Consider the following 17,970-nt stretch of genomic DNA (forward strand, 5'->3'; position numbering starts at 1 on the left):
TATTGGATCCTGACCCTCCCACTCTGGTTCAGGCATTTCCAGTGGTGGGACCAACCCACTGTGTGATTTGGGTGTTGAGCTGCTGGTTGGTCCAGTCCTGCCGGATGTCATCGAGATGGCAGTCAAAGTCTACAAGGTGCTGGTGGGCCCGGCTCTCCAGTAGCGCTCCCACCATCTGCCGTGACTCTTCCCAGTCCCTCCACATCACTCTGAAATAACCCCCATGGAGATCAAACTCAGCTGGCAGTGGGGCTAGACAATGACCCTTGGGGCACAACCAAGGGCAGAGGCCCAGGTGCTGTGGGTTTCCAAGAAGAAGAGGGAGCAGGGGACTCACAAATTCTTGTCCTTGGGGACCCAGCGAAGACCATGGTTCTCCAGAACGATGACTGGGGGCACATGAGGCTGAGACACCAGTTTCTGATTATCCAACTGTGTAGACAAGGAAGGGCAAGTGAGGGCTTCAAGGATCCCTCTTCTCTTTTCTTCCTAACCCCCTCCTCCAAACCCAAGCCTCACCATAATGAGTACTGCATCAGGGAAGAATTCTGCAATCCGCCCAGCGATTTTCAAGGCAAGGGGCCCAGGGCTGTGTAGAGGGAAGATCAGAGGAGTGAGGGGCAGACTGGAGAGACCCCATCCATCTGAACTGTGTCTCCCAGGTCTCAGAGACATGGGTGTAGTGACTGCCTTTCCCTGTAGCTAAGCTGGGGGATCTGGTCTGCTTGATGCTTCATGCACGACTGCTTGATGCTTGAATGTTGTGGGAAACAGGTGATCAGACACTGCTGGTGAAAGTGAAAATCAAAGGTGGTCTTGGGAGGTAATTCAGCATAACCATCCAAATTTAAACTGTATACCACACATATGCTGACCCAGACATCCTACTTATAAAGGAGTTACTATAGCCCTGCTGGTGTGGCTCAGTGGATTCAGTGCAGGTCTGCAGACCTAGGGGTTGCTGGTTCAATTCCAGTTTGGGGCACATCCCTGGGTTGCAGACCAGGTCCCTGGTTGGGGCATGTGGGAGGCAACTGATCAATGTACCTCTCACACGTCGATGTTTTGCTCCCTCTCTTTCTTTTAAAAAAGAAAAAAGTTACTGTAATAATAAGGCAGTCTATAATAAAAAAATGTTTAATTACACAGTCTCAACGTCAATTTAGACATTAAATAAATTATGGCACATCTTCATTCATATTACATAGCTTTAGGATAAGGTAGATCTTGATCTAGAGATGGAAAAATGTCAAGATATTTATTAAATAAGGAAAAAGCAAATTACAAAACAGTATTGTATACTTTGATCCGGATACATGATTAACAGATAAGTAGATATGTTTTTCTACTTATAGAAAATAAATGTTGTGGGTTTGTTTTTAAGTTACTGGTGGGGCTTCCAGGATTCTGTCAGCAGTTTAGGGGTGGGGGCACCTCGGTTAAAACTAGTGTCAGCCTTTTCTTCTTCATACACATTTGTCCTCCCCTCCAGAGAGGACACAGCTCCTCCAGAGAGTCCTTATATTTCCTCACTCCAGTACCCAGCCTTATGCCTGGTAAAGAGTCCCTGCTCCTAAGCCTTTTTGATTAAGGAAAAATTGAAGTAATGACCAAGAGGGGTTCTCTTGACCCCACCCCCACTCCATAACCCTTAGCCTTCTGCCTCTGGCTAGCCTACTTACCTCTGGTCATGGAGAGCTGCATTGGCATGGTAGTACCCAGCCACTACCAGACCGGCCTGCGCACCCCACACATCCACCTGCCATGGGAAAGGGACCATCAGTAACTAACTCGAGCCGCCCGCCCAGTCGGTGTACACTGCTCCTAAGAGGCGGGAGGTGGGCTTGAGCTAAGGGTGTTAGGGGATTTCGCAGTATTTGGTGGGAGTCCAGCAGCAGCACCTGGTTGAGAGCGACCTCCAGCATGACAGACAGGGCCAGGTGGCTGTGGAACAGTGGCACACAGTCGGCTAGATACAGGCATTCTCCCGATTGCGGTGCCGGCGCCAACAACAGCCCGTTGACCGCGGCGTGAGGGTACCGGGCGGCATGCAGGCACATCTTCACGTAGGCCCGGGCCGAGATCTCCACCTCCCCCATGGCGAGCCGGGCCCCAGCTCAGGTCCGCGAAGCTTCTTCCAGCGCCCTGGCGCCTTCTCTGTTTCTCCCCGTGACCCCGTCACTTAGGTTCGGTGGTGACCCTGACTCGGCTAGAAGGCGCCTGGCCCCAACCTGGCCAGGAATGCAGGCGTTGGCGGCTGCAAGTTGCGGCATCCGCACCACGCTCCGCCTCCGCCAGCCCCCAGGGGGCGGCCTCAGATTCGTGCCTGTCTCGGGGACCCAAAACCGCCTGCTTAAGCCGGACCGCTTCTACAGCACTGCCCACATGGTGCCACTTGATAGGCTTAGAGGTTCTCATTTTGTCCAATCACTGGCCTCACCCAAACCTTGCCCCACCTTTGTCTCCAGCGAACTAGAAGAACCCACAACTGTAAAGCAGAAAACTGCCAGCACGCAGATTGGCTAGATTATCCGACTTCAGCTCGCGGTGGAGGGATGGCTTCTGTAAACCTGTGCCACGGGCCCCAAACGCCCCCCAGAACAGCAGGGTGCGCCCTGCATCGGATGTCCCAGAGCAGTAGATCTTGGAATTTGGGCATGTAGGGGACTACCTTGCTCCTACTATCAAATCAGTGGATATGTACTCTAGGCTGACGCTTCCACTTAATAATGAGCGACGCTACCTTTCCAACTACAGGTTATCTGGTCCTTAGTTTCCTTGATGTAATATCTGCAGAAATAAAGACAGCAGTTGGGTGGAGGGTAAAAAAACAAAAAAGGACAAAAAAATGTATAGACCCATCCTTTCTGTAATGTCCTCTGGTGTAATTTCCTTCATCATAATGCCTTGGGATTGTTTGTTACCCTACCAGCCCTTGAGAAGAAGTCCAACCATTGACCCATAATTCTTCCAGTGAAACCATTCTTCCTCCAGGCTTATTCCAGGCTGATGAAGTGATGAAAGGCTTTTCCTTTCATTCTCTGACTTCACCCACAGAACTTTTCCCTTGCCTGTCCAAAGCCTGATTCTTCCCATAAGGACTCTGCCCCAACGCCACCTCTTCTAGAAAGCACTCCTGAGACCCCTAGATGGGAACAGTTTTGTGAAAATCCCCAGTACAGGCTATCTTTATGGTTGTCATGGCATGTAACAGTTTCCATCCTGTTCTTTAGGATGACTTGTTAAGAACAGGTTGGGCATCTAATTCATCTTTGTCTACCTGGAACCCCTTCCCTTTTCCAGCACCACATTCACATTCCGTGTCTGGACAAATGTGGCACTCAGTAAATGTTTTTTAGATGAAAGATACACATCAAAGGTAATCCACACAAAGTATTGGTAATTTATTTCTTTTCTAGCCCTGGGCTCAGTACATAGATGGCTTCTCTTCACCCTTTGGGTTGACAATTTTCTCCAGGTTTCTGCTGATGATATGATAAAGCTCAGCCTGGAAGAAGGCCAGAAAGACAGCAGTCAGTTTCTTGGCCTTTCCTCTGCCCTCCGTCATCCGACTCCCTGAGGGGCGTACTCCACACTCACATAGAAGGCCCTGAGGTCCAGCACCATGGCCCTGAGTTCCCCATAGGCTGTCTCATCTCTTTCATGCACCAGGGCCCGGTAATCCATCTGGGATGTGGAAGGCAAAGCTGAGTCAGCCCCATGTGAGGCTGGGACATAGTCTGGTTTCCTCATACAGGGAATAGGTAACTTGAGGATGAGCCCTTCTCAGCACCAAGAAAATAGGATTCCCGTAGGTCCAAACAAACAAACAAACAAAAGGGATCAAGGGTTTTTGAAGCCCAAATTAGTTTTCCTAGGCAATGATTTTGGCTTAATATTCTCCACATGGGGAAGATCACAAACAAGACAAAGAGGTCCTCTATCCCCCTTCCCTCACCCCACTCCCAGCCAGCCTCAGCTGAAAGGCTGGTGGACAATGCACTCACTACATGGGTCTCCTTAGAGGCCTTGGCCACAGCATCCCCGCGTTCTGAGAAGTACCTGCCGGAAGCACAGGAATGGGTGTTCAGAGAGATATATTCTCTCAGACCCTACCCAAAGCCCCCCATAGTCTTGATGGGACTGCCATAAGAGCTTTAGGAGTCCCTAAAATGTTCCCATAGCACCCCTGTGCTGGCCTTTCAGCTGCCCTCACTTGGAAATAGTTGTCTGGAAAGCTTCTACTTTGGTCTTGACCGCATTCACCCTCTCCAACACCTTCTCCTGTCGTGACAAAAAGAGATGAGAGGCAAAGGAAACGCTTTATCTCCTTCCTTCTTCACTCACCTTCTCCCTCCTCCTTCCAGTTATGTCTGTCTTCTAACCCTCATTCCCCAAGCCACTCTTAATGTCCTCGCACACCCTTTTCTTACCTGGATTGCCACCCCAAAGTCATTTCCATCCTCAATCTTGGGAATTAAGTGCTGGATCCATGTGATCACCTACATGAAGAGGTATCATGGTGGAATCATTCAACAAACCTACTGGGTTCTTCCTATTTCTGCTACTCCCTAACAATGGCTATATTTAATCGAGAACTTACTAAGCGCCAAGCACGATGCTGCGTATTATACATTTCATTTGCTCTTTCAAGTTTATTATCCTTTTTTATATCCTTTTAAGAGATGAAAAAACTGAGTCATAGAACATCTAAGAGACTTACCTAAGGTAACCAGCTAGGTTAGTGATGGAGTCACGATTTGAACTCAAGCATTCTTCCTCTAGGGCCCAAACTCTTAAATCAACTTACTATATTATAGCACCTGCACTGTGTCCCTGGTACAGCAGTGGGTTCTGAGGTTATGGAGATAGATATAGTACAATCTCTGATTTCAGGGATATCAGAGATCTAACAGAACAAAAGTTATCTACACCCACATCACAGGTAGAAGTTTCCTGTTTCAGGAATAGGTTCCTGAATGAAGGACTTGCATTTCTGATGGACACCAGGGCCTGCCCTGTCTTCTCTATTTCTCTTAGTTCCCAGGCTTACCAGAATACATTTTTCTTTGAGAGTCCAGACTTCTGGCTTAACAAGGGCAAGCAGGGCCAGAAGCTTCTCATTTCCAGGGAGAAAGCCGCACTTAGGGACTGTGAATAAAGGGGATTTAGACCTCTTCTCTTCCAGCAGTCACTGTGCCATTTCCCTTTCCCTAACCACCCCTTCCTCTCTTACCTTCTTTCTTCTCCTGCTTATCTGTTTCCATCTAAAGTAGAATGGGGGAAAGTAGCTTCAGGAAAGTCATGGAGGTCAGAGGGCCATCATCTCCACTGGGTTTATAGTCTAAGCCCTACACCCCCAGTGCCTCACCTCATCATCCTTGGGTGGAGGGTCTGGAATAGGAATGTCCAGTGGGGCTCGGAGAGAGGTCAGGTCAGTCACGTTCAGGGAGTCCTCCTGCACAGAGCTTATTGTCAGGGGCTGCCCAACCTTCCCTGCACACATCCCACCTGCCCTCTGCCTGTCAACTTATGCTCAGACCTCACACCATTCTAAAGTTCCTAGTCCACCACCCACAACTGTTCAATGCATGCTGGGCCCAGCTGCTAGCTAGAGAGGGGGAGTGGAGAAAATGGAGGCCATGGGATGGAGCAAGAGGGGTTCACACTACTCACTTGCAAAAGCTGATTCAAGTGTACGATTTTCTGTGGCAAGAATCTGTAGAGGAATTCCTCAGCCTGTGGGTTACATTGCAAGGGTGGAGAATCACAGAAAACACTCAATTCGATGTCTGAGAAGTGGGACGGGAAGGGCCCTTAAAAATTATTGAACCCAAGACCTACAAATGAGGAAACCAAAGCCCTGAAAAGTGAAGGGACTTGCCCAAGCGGGGAGGTGGCAAAGACCAAGGTTAGAACCGTGGTATTCCTGCTTTGGGGCCATAGCGTTTCCCTCCACACCAAGAGGGGAGAGAAGTGGCAATAGTGGGGAGACTGCTAAGAGGGGTCAAATTAAAGGTAGAGATCAATGAATAGGAGCTATCTCGGGTGAAGGCTTGATAAGGGAAGTAGGGTTCAGGTTTAGGATGGGTTTGGGGGTCACTCTGAGAAGTTGTGACCCTTGGCCATTGGTCTAAGATTCTGGGTCAAATCACTTGAATCCAGAAGACTTACCTCCTTGAAAAGATTTTGCCTGAAGACATCCACCTACACAGAGAGCAGTACCCGGATGTTGGTTAAGGGTCTCAATTGTCAACAGCTAAGATCCCACCCCCCGATGTAATGCCCAAACCCTCCAATTTGGCTCAGGCCCTTCCCACAAGCAGCCAGATTTCCCGGAAGTCCATGCTCAATGCAGAGGCTGGCCAGAGGGCAGGAATCTGGGAATCCCCCGGCAGAAGTGAAAGCACTAAAGAGAAAGATTGGGGTAGTTCTCTGGCACGGCCTTGGTCCCCTGGAACCCAAGCTGGTCTCTACCAGGAGGGTTCCCGGCCCCCTCCTAGCCTTCCAGTCCCCCGTACCTGTTTGCGGGCTTCCCCACTCAGGCGCACCCCACAAGGCTTGGCCATGCTGCTTCAGTATGCTAAGATCTCGGTCTCCCGGCTCGCCTCCTGGGCTTTCGCTTTCACTCCCCACACCCAGGCCCGCCCCCCTCAACCCCGCCCCCTTCTCTGTTTTCCCCCTCCCCCTGGCAGGACGCAAACGGTAGGGAGCCCCTCAGCCATACTCGGCTAGTTGAGACTAAGAGAGGCGGTGCTGACTTGGTTACAGGGCCGGAGCTGCCCGAGGGAGGGTCTAGGGCGAGCGGGACAGCGGAGACTTAACACCCGAGAAGGGGCGGGGCTTACAGGAAGACTGCGTTGGGGTGAGAGACGTGGGAGAGTGGGGAAGTAGGTGTTCAGTGGCGGGGCTCCCCCTAAAAGGCACGACTGTGAGGAGAGGCCGGAGAGGGATCAGAGCGTTGGGGTAGTAGGAGGGAGAGCCTGAGGTTGGGAAGGACTAGCAGGCTATGAAAGGGAGTAGGCGCGGGGGCTCCCTGCCTCCAAGACTGACTGGAGAAGGCGCGGCACAGCCCCGCCAGAGTCGAGGCCCGGGCAGAGTGGGACTTCCCCAGTGGGGACTGTAGCAAGGCCTACTGATCAGGTTAGAGAGAAGGGCTTTGAGGGAAATAAGATAACCCGGCTCCTTTGGCCATCCGGCAAGGGACGAGCCAGCTTCGGGGAAGGCAGGGAATAGCTCTAGAACCAATTTAGAAGCAGTGATGCTGGGCGGTGGGAGGGTGGGAAGAAGCCAGGGACCATTTACCCTTCTCATTGGCTGGGACCGCCCTTATAGGCCACGCCCCATTACTACATGACCCTGCCCTCCTAACATTAAACCCCTCCTTTTCCTCTGAAACTGGGTGGCAGTCCCGCCCTCTACCCTAGTACTTCCTGTTCCCGATTAAACCTGGCTGGGGACTAGGGGTCTCAAGGGTGACCGTGGCCTGAGTGGCCCAGGAAGGTGCGCCGACTGGGTTGGGTCGTAAAGTCAGACACCAGGCGGAAGGGGCGGTGCACAGGCTTAACGCAGCCTGTGCCGGATCCCGGCCGGCTGCGGCGCTGGAACCGACTCCTTCCTCGGGATGCCGGGGGAGGAGGAGGAGCGGGCCTTCCTGGCAGCCCGCGAGGAGCTGGTGAAAGCCCTGAGGAGGGATTCTGGGCAGGCGTTCTCCTTGGAGCAGCTTCGGCCACTTCTGGTCACATCTCTGCCGCCAGCCGCCCGCTACCTGCAGCTGGACGCCGCACGCCTGGTCCGCTGCAATGCTCACGGGGAGGTGAGGCCGAGCCCCACTTGGGGGAAGATCGAGAACCTGAGCCCGGGGCGGGGCTCACAGCTCTCTGCTCTATGACTGCTTTCAGCCCCACGACTACCTCAATACGCTGTCCACGGCCCTGAATATCCTGGAGAAATACGGCCGCAACCTCCTCAGTCCTCAGAGACCACGGTTCTGGCGCGGGGTCAAGTTTAATAATCCCGTCTTTCGAAGTACGGTGGATGCTGTGCAGGTGAAGCCCCTGGAGCCCCTTTTTGGAGAAGGGAACTTGGCCGGAGCCGGGGATTGGCTAGAAAGAGCCTGAGGATGGGCAGAATGGGAAGGGGTTCAGTCCTGTTGGAAAGGGGGCCTGCTGGGTGGTGACTGGTTGCGAATGTGGCAGGGGGGCCGGGATGTTCTGCGATTGTATGGCTACACAGAGGAGCAGCCAGATGGGTTGAGCTTCCCTGAGGGGCAAGAGGATCCAGATGAGCATCAAGTTGCTACAGTCACACTGGAAGTACTGTTACTTCGGACCGAGCTCAGTCTGCTGTTACAGGTGAGGTGTCTCTGGTCCTGAGAACTTAAGCACCAGGGCTGGGAAGCTCAGCCTAACTCCAAAGCCAGTCTAGGGATTCCCATGCTGCTAAGCCATGGGCATAGTCTCTGTAGCAACCTGGGAGTTCCCCTTACTGTTCTTCCTGTGAATGCTGGGGAACTAGGACTTAGAGCGGGGTCCTTGTTCTAAGACTGTAGGTGGGAATTCTTATCTTGTTTGCAGGATTCTCACCCTAGACAGCAAGCACTGGAGCAGCTGCTGAAAGACAAGGTTGAAGATGATGCAAAAAAGGCAGGAATGGGACTTTGAGGCCTGGTGAACGAAGGGGACAGGTGTTAAGGGACTCCCCAAACACCTATTCCCTGCTTTTTTTCCTCAGTTGCTACACCTCTCAGAGTTTGCCCCGCTACTGAGAGAGATTGCTCCTGGCCCCCTCACCACACCAACTGCCCCAGGTATTATTGGTCATATATTGGGAAGGGAGTTAGTAGACCATGGTGATGGAAATTTGGGGGCATCTGTGTCTATCTTCTTGGTTATCTGCCTTTTTTTTTTTTTCCTTTTGGAAAGATTTTATTTATTTATTTTTAGAGAGAGGGAGAAAGAGAGGGAGCGAAACATGAATGTGCGAGAGATACATCAATCAGTTGCCTCTTGCACACCCGCAGCTGGAGACCTGGCCCGTAACCCAAGCATGTGCCCTGACTGGGAATCGAACCGGCGATCTTTTTGATCACAGGCTGGCAGTCAGTCCACTGAGCCACACCAGCCAGGGCTGCCTTTCTTTTTTTAGAAGAGATTAAAATGGTTTCCTTGAGTTCAGATATGTTGAAAAGTAGTCTGTGACTGATCCCCTTCTGCAGCACATTCAGATATAACCAGACCTTTTCCAGAACGATATTCTATCCTTTTTCTCCTGTTCTCCAGCCTCCACTCCTGGTCCCTGCTTCCTCTGTGGTTCTGCCCCAGGCACACTGCACTGCTCAGCCTGCGAACACGCCTTGTGCCCAGCTTGTGATCGCCTGTTCCACGGGCACCCATCCCGTGCCCATCACCTCCGCCAGACCTTGCCTTGGGTCCCCCAGGCTGCCCACTTGACTCCTAGGTGAGAGGCCTTCTCTTCTGGGAGGGAGGAAAATTGAGAGAACTTAAAATTACTTGAGTATCTAGTATGAACCACATTTTGTGCAAAAGACTGTTTTATAGGGGACAATCAAATAGTTACTGTGAGATCACAGACATATATATCAAGCAAGTAGCAGTCATAATGAGATAGATTATCACAGCGTGCATATAGGAAATAGGAGGATGCAGCCTGGTCCGAAGGATTAGCTTAACCAGTTGGCAGTATTTTAAGCATCTAGAATGGGTCAGGTCCTATGTTAGGGATATCTACCAGCAAAATGTAAACTTAAAGCTGTTATTTAAATGTTGAATAGGCTATGGGTATGGGAGTGTTCAGACAGAGAGAAAAAAACATGCAAAGGCCAGAACGATGTGTCATCACACAGGAAATAAGGGATGCCCACGGTGAAGGACCCCGGCGCGAGGCCTTGTCTCCTTTTCCATTACAGCTTACCTGCCTCAGCTCCACCACGGCCCCACCTAACCTCGATGCTGGCCCTGGGAGACAACTCCCTTTCATCCCCTGATCCTACAAGTGCCCGTCTGCCTTGGCACTGTGCCACCTGTGGCATACTGAATGAATCTTGGGCAGTGCTCTGTGTGGCCTGTGATCGGCCCAGAGGCTCTAAGGGGTTAGGGCTGGAGATCGAGAGTCCCCAAGTTGCTGGGAGCCTAGAACCTGAACTTGCACGGGGCCACTGGGCCTGCCAGAGCTGCACTTTTGAGAACGAAGCGGCGGCTGTGCTCTGTGCCATATGTGAACGGCCTCGGTTGGCTCAGCCTCCTAGCTTGATGGTGGATTCTCGGGATGCCAACATTTGCCTGCAGCCCCTTCAGGTAACCTGTTCCTGACCTTCCCAGCTCTTTATTTGCACCTGTTACCGTAAGCCATTCTCTGCCTCCTCATCCCATTTTCCTTCAATTACCCCATGTCTTCCAACCAGCTCCCTATATTTTCATCTTGAGCCTCAGCCAGCTTTCAATGGGATAATTCTTTCTGCCTTCCCAGCAGGGAGATACTTTGCTCTCCTCTGCCCAGACTCCAGTCTGGTACTGTATTCACTGTACCTTCTGCAACTCGGGCCCTGGCTGGGTGTGTGCTATGTGCAACCGGACCAGCAGCCCCATCCCAGTAAAGCATGCCTCCCGGCCCAGTGCCAGCTCTTTGGAAGAGCGACTCCCGGAGCCAGGGCCTCAACGACGCCTCAGTGCCCCCCTGCCCAGTACCTATGGGGAGCCTGAGAAGCAGCGCCAGGACAAGATGCGGGAGGAGGGTCTTCAGCTAGTGTTCAAGATCCGGGTGAGGATTTGGGCCTGGGATGAGGTGGGGCTGAACTGGTGGGGGAAGGGAGAGGCTGTAATCAAATAATACGAATTCTTACAAACCTGGTCATTGTTAGCCACGGCTACCTGTTTTTTTAATACTTCCCACCTGACAGGTTTGCTTTGCTCTGCTCACATGATGATAGTCTGAGCTCAACTACTGTCTGGATTTTCATTCTGGCTGAGGGTGGGTAGAGGGCATCCTTCCTGATAGGCCCTCTGTCTGGGTGGGACTGTGCCTTAGGAAGGGGAAGCCGCAGGCGCCTGTCCAGAGGAGGTCTTCTCAGCTCTGCAGTACTCCGGCACTGAAGTACCCTTGCAGTGGTTACGCTCAGAGCTGCCCTATGTGCTCGAGATGGTGGCTGACCTGGCTGGACAGCAGGACCCGGGGCTGGGTGCCTTTTCCTGTCAGGAGGCCCAGAAAGCCTGGCTGGATCGTCATGGCAATCTTGATGAAGCTGTGGAAGAGTGTGTGAGGGCCCGGCGGAAGAAGGTACCAGCTGTGCTAGAGGTGGGACAGGGTTGAGGGTTGTGGGCCTCGGAGCCTCGTATTCTCTCCTTGCTTGCTTTGTCCCTCTTTATTCCTTCTCTTTACTTCCACCTCTCAGGTGCAGGAGCTCCGATCCCTGGGCTTTGGGCCTGAGGAGGGGTCTCTCCAAGCACTGTTCCAACACGGGGGTGATGTGGCCCGGGCCCTAACTGAGCTACAGCGCCAGCGCCTAGAGCCCTTCCATCAGCGCCTCTGGGACAGTGGCCCGGAGCCCACCCCTTCATGGGACAATCCAGATAAGCAGGTGCTGGAAGGAGGTGAAGACCCATATAGAGGGGCAGAGGGGAGGGTGAAGGGTAGGAGCCTTGGGTCTGACAGCCGCTTCTTCCCTTTCCACCTGAATCACATTGCAGAGCTTGGTCAGACGGCTTCTGGCAGTCTACGCACTCCCCAGCTGGGGCCGGGCCGAGCTGGCGCTGTCACTGCTGCAGGAGACACCCAGGAACTATGAACTGGGTGACGTGGTAGAAGCCGTGAGGCAGAGCCAAGACCGGGCCTTTCTGCGCCGCCTGCTTGCCCAGGAGTGTGCCGTGTGTGGCTGGGCCCTGCCCCGCAACAGGGTAAACGCCTCCCACTGAACCTGGCTTAGAATATTTCCTTTAAGCCCACACTCCATCCCAGCTGGTCTTTGGTTTTGTCTTTTGCCCTACAGTTGCCCATGTGTCCCTGAAGGCTTCTGGGAAAGGGAGGACAAAAATAAGCCACTTCCCCCAACCCCCACTTTTTAATGTTCTATTATGGAAAATTTCAAACATACAATGGTAGAGAAAACCGTATAACATTTCCTTCTCCATCTTCTACCATGTATTCATCACCGGGCTTCAGCAATTACAAACATACGGCCCATCTTTATTTTACCTCCATACACACAGGATTATTCTGAAACAAATCTCAGGCATCATATAGTTTGCCTGCTAATATTTAAGTATGTATCTCTTAAAAGAGAAAACTCTTTGAAAACATAGCCACAAATACCATGTCAGAACCAAAAAGGTAATAGTAATTCTTTAATGTAATAATCAAATCTCCATTTTGTAGGAACAGACCCCTTTTATCTCACGAGCCCCCACTTAATCTAGGTCAAAAGTGGCAGTTCTTTGGCCAAATACAGAGGAGTTGGCTCTGTATGTTTTTTGTTTTGTTTTGTTTTTACTCTTGATTTTAAAGTAATTGTAAATATACATACATGTAAAATAATTGTAGATTCACAGGAAGTTGTAAAAATAGTACAGAGACCTGTGTGTTCCTCACCCATCTTCCCCACCTTGGTGACTTCTTGTATAAGTATAGTATAATGTGAAGACCAAGAAATAGACATGGAAGCAGTGTTAGCTAGACTGTAGACCTAGTCTTTTTTTCGCATGGATGTTTGCGTGTGTGGTTCTGTGCTATTTTATCCCATGTAGAGATTTATGTAACTGCCACCACAAACAGGATGCCGACTGTTCCATCACCACAAAGGAACTCCCTCATGCTACCCCTATGTAGTTGTACATATACAGCTTCTTCCCTTCCTCCTGTCACCTGGCAACCACTGGTCTGTGCTCCATCTCTATCATTTTGCCATTTCAAGATTATTTGTGTGTTTGCTTTTAACTGAATGTGAATGCCTTTAGAGGCCATTCCTCCCTTTACCGTAAGTCTTACCATTGTCTGTTTTCCTCTACCTGACAGTCTTCAGACATTTAGGTTGCCTGCCTGGCACCTATTGGCATTTGAGGTTGCTGTCCCTGCCCAGTTGTTAATTAGTGGTTTCTCGGGGAACACCTGGCAACTGTCCCTTCCCAGACTGGCAGCTGTGGCTTCTGACCTCCTCTCCCCCCGTTCCTCTAGATGCAGGCCCTGACATCCTGTGAGTGCACCATCTGTCCTGACTGCTTCCGCCAGCACTTCACCATCGCTTTGAAGGAGAAGCATATCACCGACATGGTGTGCCCTGCCTGTGGCCGTCCCGACCTCACTGATGACACACAGTTGCTCAGCTACTTCTCCACTCTCGACATCCAGGTACTGCAGTCTCTGGGACTCAGGGTGCCCAGGGCTTTGAACAGAAACCTTGACCACCCACCACTTCTGCATTCTGTCCCTAGCTTCGAGAGAGCCTGGAGCCAGATGCCTATGCCCTGTTCCATAAGAAGCTGACCGAAGGCGTGCTCATGCGGGACCCCAAGTTCCTGTGGTGTGCACAGGCAAGTGGCCTGCCCAGAGGAGCCGACTGGAGGGGCAGCGCTGGTGCCCGGTCAGGCCTAGAATAGCTCTATGCTCTTGCACCCACAGTGCTCCTTTGGCTTCATATACGAGCGTGAGCAGCTGGAGGCAACATGTCCCCAATGTCACCAGACCTTCTGTGTACGCTGTAAGCGTCAGGTGAGGCACATCCATCCTTCCAGAAATACTTGCTGAGCTGCCACCAGGTACTCTGTTAGACTCGGAGTCTAACAGACATGAGCTCTGGGCTCAAAGTGCTTACAGAGGGAGGAGGGCTGAGAAGAGGAAGGAAGGATGAGGGAGTGATGGAGGGAGATGGAGAAGGTAAGAGAGAAAGGCCAGGGTGAGGAAGGGTGAAAGGCAAGAGGGATGAAAGTAAGGTAGAGGAGGAGGAAGGGGGGTGGTGAGGGAGGGATGGAGGGAAGGAAGGAAAGGAGGTCAAGGAGGGAGAAAGAGCATAATTATACATGAGCATACATTCTAGGAAGAAAACAAATGGGAATCTGAGATTAGGAAAAATGGAATGGAACTACTTAGGACAGAGAGGTCAGAAAAGTCTACTTTAAAATGGTTTAATTTAAGCTCAGGCTGAAAGTTAAGACGAAGCCAACTATGCAAAGAGTGTTTGGAACAAAAAGAACAACACAGGCAAAGGCCAAAGTCAGAAAAGTGTTGTGTGGTTGGAGCGTCAAGTGCAAGGGTGAGAGGGGCAGGCAGTTGGAGAGGCGCCAGCCACCAGATCAGGACAGACCTTGGGGCCAAGTGAGGAGGGCATTTGCCTTTCACTCTAAGACTAAGCAAGGGGTGGTATGCTCTCATTTATCCTTTAAAAAGTTTAATATTTGATACCAAAAAGTCGCATCTATATTATGAAACACAATAAAATAACCGCCTGAAACCCTCCCACTGAACCTCAAAACTAGAAAACTTGCAATCCTTGTGAAGCTGCCTGACTTACACCTTCAAAAGCACTTTGGCCGCAAGGTTGGGAATGGACCGTAGGAGAGCCTGAGTGGAGGCAGAGAGAATAGTAACCGAGGCAAGTAATTGAGGCAAGGCCTGACCTGGCCCGGAGTGAGATGGTCACAGTAGCGATGAAGAGAAGGGGGACAGGGTCGCAAAACAGACATGGGTACAATGTTAGCTAGGCTTGGGTATTGAAAACAAGACTTGCTGGTGAATATAAGATGGTATGAGGAAATGAAAGCACCAAGACTGGCCCTTCAGTCCGCGATTAGAGCAAATGGTAGATGGCATTGCCATACACAAAGCCAGGAACCACTGGGTGTGAGTGGAAGGATCAGCAAGAAGAGCCTAGGATGGCGCTTCCGTATGACTCTTGCTTCCCTTCCGGCAGTGGGAAGAGCAGCACCGGGGCCGGAGCTGTGAGGATTTCCAGAACTGGAAACGCAACAATGACCCAGAATACCAGGCCCAGGGCCTGGCAATGTACCTTCAGGAAAATGGCATTGGTAAGGCTGCCCCCCTGGGCCTCCGTGCCCAGTACTCTGTCGTTGCCAGCAGCTCTTTTCCTGAGGGCCTCAAGGAGCAGTGGCAGTCCTAGTCCTGACCTGCTGTCCCTTGCAGACTGCCCCAAGTGCAAGTTCTCGTACGCACTGGCCCGAGGAGGCTGTATGCACTTCCACTGCACCCAGTGCCGCCACCAGTTCTGCAGCGGATGCTACAATGCCTTTTACGCCAAGAATGTGAGCCCAGAGAATGGGGATGGAGGGAATACGAGGGTAGGGGGCTGCCATTGGATGTGAGGGACAGAGGCCACTGAGCAGCGGCCCGGGAGAAAAGAAGAGGCTGGGGGGGGGGGGAGGTGTAAATTACCTCTCTCTGTCCCCTTTCCCGTCTGTTTGCTCCAGACCCCCCAGTGTCTCCATCTCCCCCCATCCCTACACCCTTCATGCAAGGGTTTCTGAGGGGCCAGGACCCTAACGGTCTCTAACTTCCCCCCTTCCGTCTGGGTTTCCGCCAGAAATGCCCAGACCCTAACTGCAGGGTGAAGAAGTCCCTGCACGGACACCACCCCCGAGACTGCCTCTTCTACCTGCGGGACTGGGCGGCTCCCCGGCTCCAGAAGCTGCTGCAGGTGAGGGGCGGCCAACCTGGCTGGGTTCACAGGTTGCCCAGGAGAGGGGGCAGGGCCCAGGGTAGCAAGAAGGGAAAAGTTCTATCCTGGAAACCCAGTAGGCTGACGTGAAGGAGAACCTAATGCCCACCCATCTGCCCCTTCTCAGGACAATAATGTCATGTTCAACACAGAGCCCCCTGCGGGGGCCCGGGCAGTCCCCGGAGGTGAGTGTCGGGACAAGCCTTGGAGAAGGGGAGAGGGTGGCCGGGAGCCCACTGTGGAGTGGGTAAAGGGGAGGCTTGGGTCTGGGGTCAAACCTGAGCTGAAGACCCATGCCATGCTGACTTGTGTGTGCCCATTGGCGAGTTAACCTCCCTGAGCCTTGTTTCTTCCTTTGTGAAACCGGGGTAATATTCACTTTGCAGCTCAGCTATTTTACATGAGGCCACATTAAAGCATCGGGCACCTCGATACTCTCTTCTCTCATTCTCAAAGGATAACGATTCCTTAGTTCAATGAGTATTTAGTGAGACCCGCTAGCTGTACTGTCTCAGGTTCCATGAGGGCAACAGCAAGAAGTTACATATGGCTCTAACATACCCCTCTTACCATCTAGACAAAGTAAGACCTTCACACAACAAGGTAACTATTCAAAAGCTAAATCACTAAAGAGCTGTCTCAGAGAGTATGTGATTAGGGCCAAGAGCCAACTTGTATAAAAGCAGGGACAGCAAGGTCCCTGCTTCTCTACCAGAGCCAGTCTGCCACAATGGCTTCTCTAAGTACACCCGACAACTACCACTGTTAGAGCAAGCCCTCCTGTCCTCCGGCCCCTCCACAGAGGCTGCTGCCCAGGCTTCCATCCCTGTTCTCCTAGGGGCTTAGCTGTCAGTGGCCTCTTCCCAACAGAGGGTCTTTTCCTGCCCTTATCCATAGGTGGCTGCCGCGTGATGGAGCAGAAGGAGGTTCCCAACGGGTTCCGGGACGAAGCCTGTGGCAAGGAGACTCCAGCCGGCTATGCAGGCCTCTGCCAGTAAGTGCCTGGCAAGGAGCATGGTGTCAGGGAGAGGACAGGTGCACTGAGGGTGTGTCCGGGCAGCAACGTGGGACTCTGGGAGCAGTAGGTCTTGCAAGAAGTAGGAGGGAAGGACTCTCTGGGCAAGGGTCTAGATAGAGAGTAGCAAGCACTGTGCGCAGGTTGGCATGCCTACACAGCTGAGCATTGTTGATCTTGTTCTTTGCAAGTATGCCGGTGTCCAGTGAGATGCTGGGCACGCTCAGTTAATAGTAGCCAAACAGAAGAACAAATATCTTACCCTTTCATCTCTCAGGGCACACTATAAAGAATATCTTGTAAGCCTCATCAATGCCCACTCACTGGACCCAGCCACTCTGTATGAGGTAGAGGAGCTGGAGACGGCTGCCGAGCGCTACCTGCACGTGCGCCTGCAGCCGCTGGCTGGGGAGGATGCCCCTGCTTACCACGCCCGCCTGTTACAGGTGAAGCTTCCCCCCCCCCCAGCCTGCCTCTGACCCTATGCTTTGGAAGTGCCCTGTCCAGCCTGTGTCTGACCTCCAGACTTCCAATATCATCATCATCATCTCTCTCTCTCTGCAGAAGCTGATGGAAGAGGTGCCCTTGGGACAGAGTATCCCCCGCAGGAGGAAGTAGCCGAGGGTGAGGGTCCCATGGCCCCACTCCCTCAGGAACAGCTCCAGCACCAATAAAGAGGCATCTCCTTGCCCAGGCTTCTTGGTGGTCCTTCTTCCTGACCCCACCATCTGGGGGCACCAGGGAAAAAGGGGGGTGAACAGAGCTTTGCTGAAAGGGTCCCCTGCAGCCCATCGGCTGACCCTCTCTGGACTCAGGACCAGAAAGGAGTTGACCCCATGGATGTCAAAGGGAAGTCCTCCCCATCCAGCCACTTGGCCTGGGCTGACTTCCTCCTTCCCTGCCCTGCCTCCTTTCAGCAAATTCAGCTGATATTTGTGGTCACCTCATAGGTGCTAAGCTGGCACTGTGGGGGAACATAGCTACACAGGCAGTACAGAGCTACCGAGAGGCCCTGGGGCCAGACTCCAGCACACCGTGGCCTCCCTGGGGAAGCAGCGGTGCCACAGCTGTGGTCCGACGGAAGGAATGTCTGAGGGAGGAAGGGGAAGGAGCCTGAGCGGGATGGTTCCTCCAGCCCCTAAGATTCCAGCAGTGGGATTCTCAGATGCTGCTGCTGCCCCCTGGTGGCTACCTCTTGCCCTGCAACTCAGGCCACGTGATTTCAGGGAAAAGGACCTCCCAGGAGGAGAAGTGAAACTTAGGGTGGGGACTGTAG

The 17,970-nt window shown here is 52.3% G+C and overlaps 3 protein-coding genes across 3 annotated transcripts; 1 reads left to right on the plus strand and 2 right to left on the minus strand.

The window, feature by feature from the left end:
- Positions 1 to 13: 13 nt before the first annotated feature.
- Positions 14 to 2,341, minus strand: EMC9 (ER membrane protein complex subunit 9). The gene is made up of 5 exons (XM_054577854.1): positions 1,902 to 2,341; positions 1,683 to 1,759; positions 520 to 589; positions 338 to 432; positions 14 to 209 (listed from the first exon to the last, which is right to left on the minus strand). Exons 1-5 carry the CDS (start codon positions 2,097 to 2,099, stop codon positions 29 to 31), a joined length of 621 nt encoding a protein of 206 aa, XP_054433829.1. The 5' UTR covers positions 2,100 to 2,341; the 3' UTR covers positions 14 to 28.
- A 1,042-nt stretch (positions 2,342 to 3,383) lies between these two features.
- On the minus strand, positions 3,384 to 6,639 carry PSME2 (proteasome activator subunit 2). Its single transcript, XM_054577752.1, has 11 exons — positions 6,522 to 6,639; positions 6,175 to 6,207; positions 5,677 to 5,739; positions 5,372 to 5,458; positions 5,237 to 5,267; positions 5,054 to 5,151; positions 4,434 to 4,502; positions 4,217 to 4,284; positions 4,008 to 4,062; positions 3,601 to 3,687; positions 3,384 to 3,508 (listed from the first exon to the last, which is right to left on the minus strand). Exons 1-11 carry the CDS (start codon positions 6,567 to 6,569, stop codon positions 3,428 to 3,430), a joined length of 720 nt encoding a protein of 239 aa, XP_054433727.1. The 5' UTR covers positions 6,570 to 6,639; the 3' UTR covers positions 3,384 to 3,427.
- A 635-nt stretch (positions 6,640 to 7,274) lies between these two features.
- Positions 7,275 to 17,389, plus strand: RNF31 (ring finger protein 31). The gene is made up of 21 exons (XM_054577856.1): positions 7,275 to 7,816; positions 7,902 to 8,048; positions 8,199 to 8,354; positions 8,577 to 8,645; positions 8,734 to 8,809; positions 9,282 to 9,459; positions 9,929 to 10,316; positions 10,489 to 10,779; positions 11,047 to 11,295; positions 11,411 to 11,596; positions 11,706 to 11,912; positions 13,186 to 13,359; positions 13,443 to 13,541; positions 13,630 to 13,719; positions 14,918 to 15,032; positions 15,148 to 15,266; positions 15,545 to 15,658; positions 15,807 to 15,864; positions 16,577 to 16,673; positions 16,972 to 17,140; positions 17,259 to 17,389. The coding sequence occupies exons 1-21, from the start codon at positions 7,625 to 7,627 to the stop codon at positions 17,310 to 17,312; spliced, it is 3,228 nt and encodes a 1,075-aa protein (XP_054433831.1). The 5' UTR covers positions 7,275 to 7,624; the 3' UTR covers positions 17,313 to 17,389.
- Positions 17,390 to 17,970: the final 581 nt, after the last annotated feature.

This window comes from Pteronotus mesoamericanus, unplaced genomic scaffold (genome assembly GCF_021234165.1).
Source record: "Pteronotus mesoamericanus isolate MK-2021 breed Mesoamerican mustached bat unplaced genomic scaffold, CSHL_Meso_final contig_46, whole genome shotgun sequence".
Classification (NCBI taxonomy): Eukaryota; Metazoa; Chordata; class Mammalia; order Chiroptera; family Mormoopidae; genus Pteronotus; species Pteronotus mesoamericanus.

What these genes read in the sequence shown, in the direction of transcription:
- EMC9 (XM_054577854.1), bottom strand. Translation starts at nt 2,099, where the DNA reads ATGGGGGAGGTGGAGATCTCGGCCCGGGCCTACGTGAAGATGTGCCTG. An exon ending in GCAGCTCTCCATGACCAGAG is followed by an intron (nt 590 to 1,682) that starts GTAAGTAGGCTA and finishes CCCTCTACACAG; the next exon opens with CCCTGGGCCCCTTGCCTTGA. An exon ending in CTGATGCAGTACTCATTATG is followed by an intron (nt 433 to 519) that starts GTGAGGCTTGGG and finishes TTGTCTACACAG; the next exon opens with TTGGATAATCAGAAACTGGT.
- PSME2 (XM_054577752.1), bottom strand. Translation starts at nt 6,569, where the DNA reads ATGGCCAAGCCTTGTGGGGTGCGCCTGAGTGGGGAAGCCCGCAAACAG. An exon ending in GTGGGGAAGCCCGCAAACAG is followed by an intron (nt 6,208 to 6,521) that starts GTACGGGGGACT and finishes CTCTCTGTGTAG; the next exon opens with GTGGATGTCTTCAGGCAAAA. An exon ending in CCTCTAAGGAGACCCATGTA is followed by an intron (nt 3,688 to 4,007) that starts GTGAGTGCATTG and finishes TCCACATCCCAG; the next exon opens with ATGGATTACCGGGCCCTGGT.
- RNF31 (XM_054577856.1), top strand. Translation starts at nt 7,625, where the DNA reads ATGCCGGGGGAGGAGGAGGAGCGGGCCTTCCTGGCAGCCCGCGAGGAG. An exon ending in CACCACACCAACTGCCCCAG is followed by an intron (nt 8,810 to 9,281) that starts GTATTATTGGTC and finishes CCTGTTCTCCAG; the next exon opens with CCTCCACTCCTGGTCCCTGC. An exon ending in GGCTCCAGAAGCTGCTGCAG is followed by an intron (nt 15,659 to 15,806) that starts GTGAGGGGCGGC and finishes GCCCCTTCTCAG; the next exon opens with GACAATAATGTCATGTTCAA.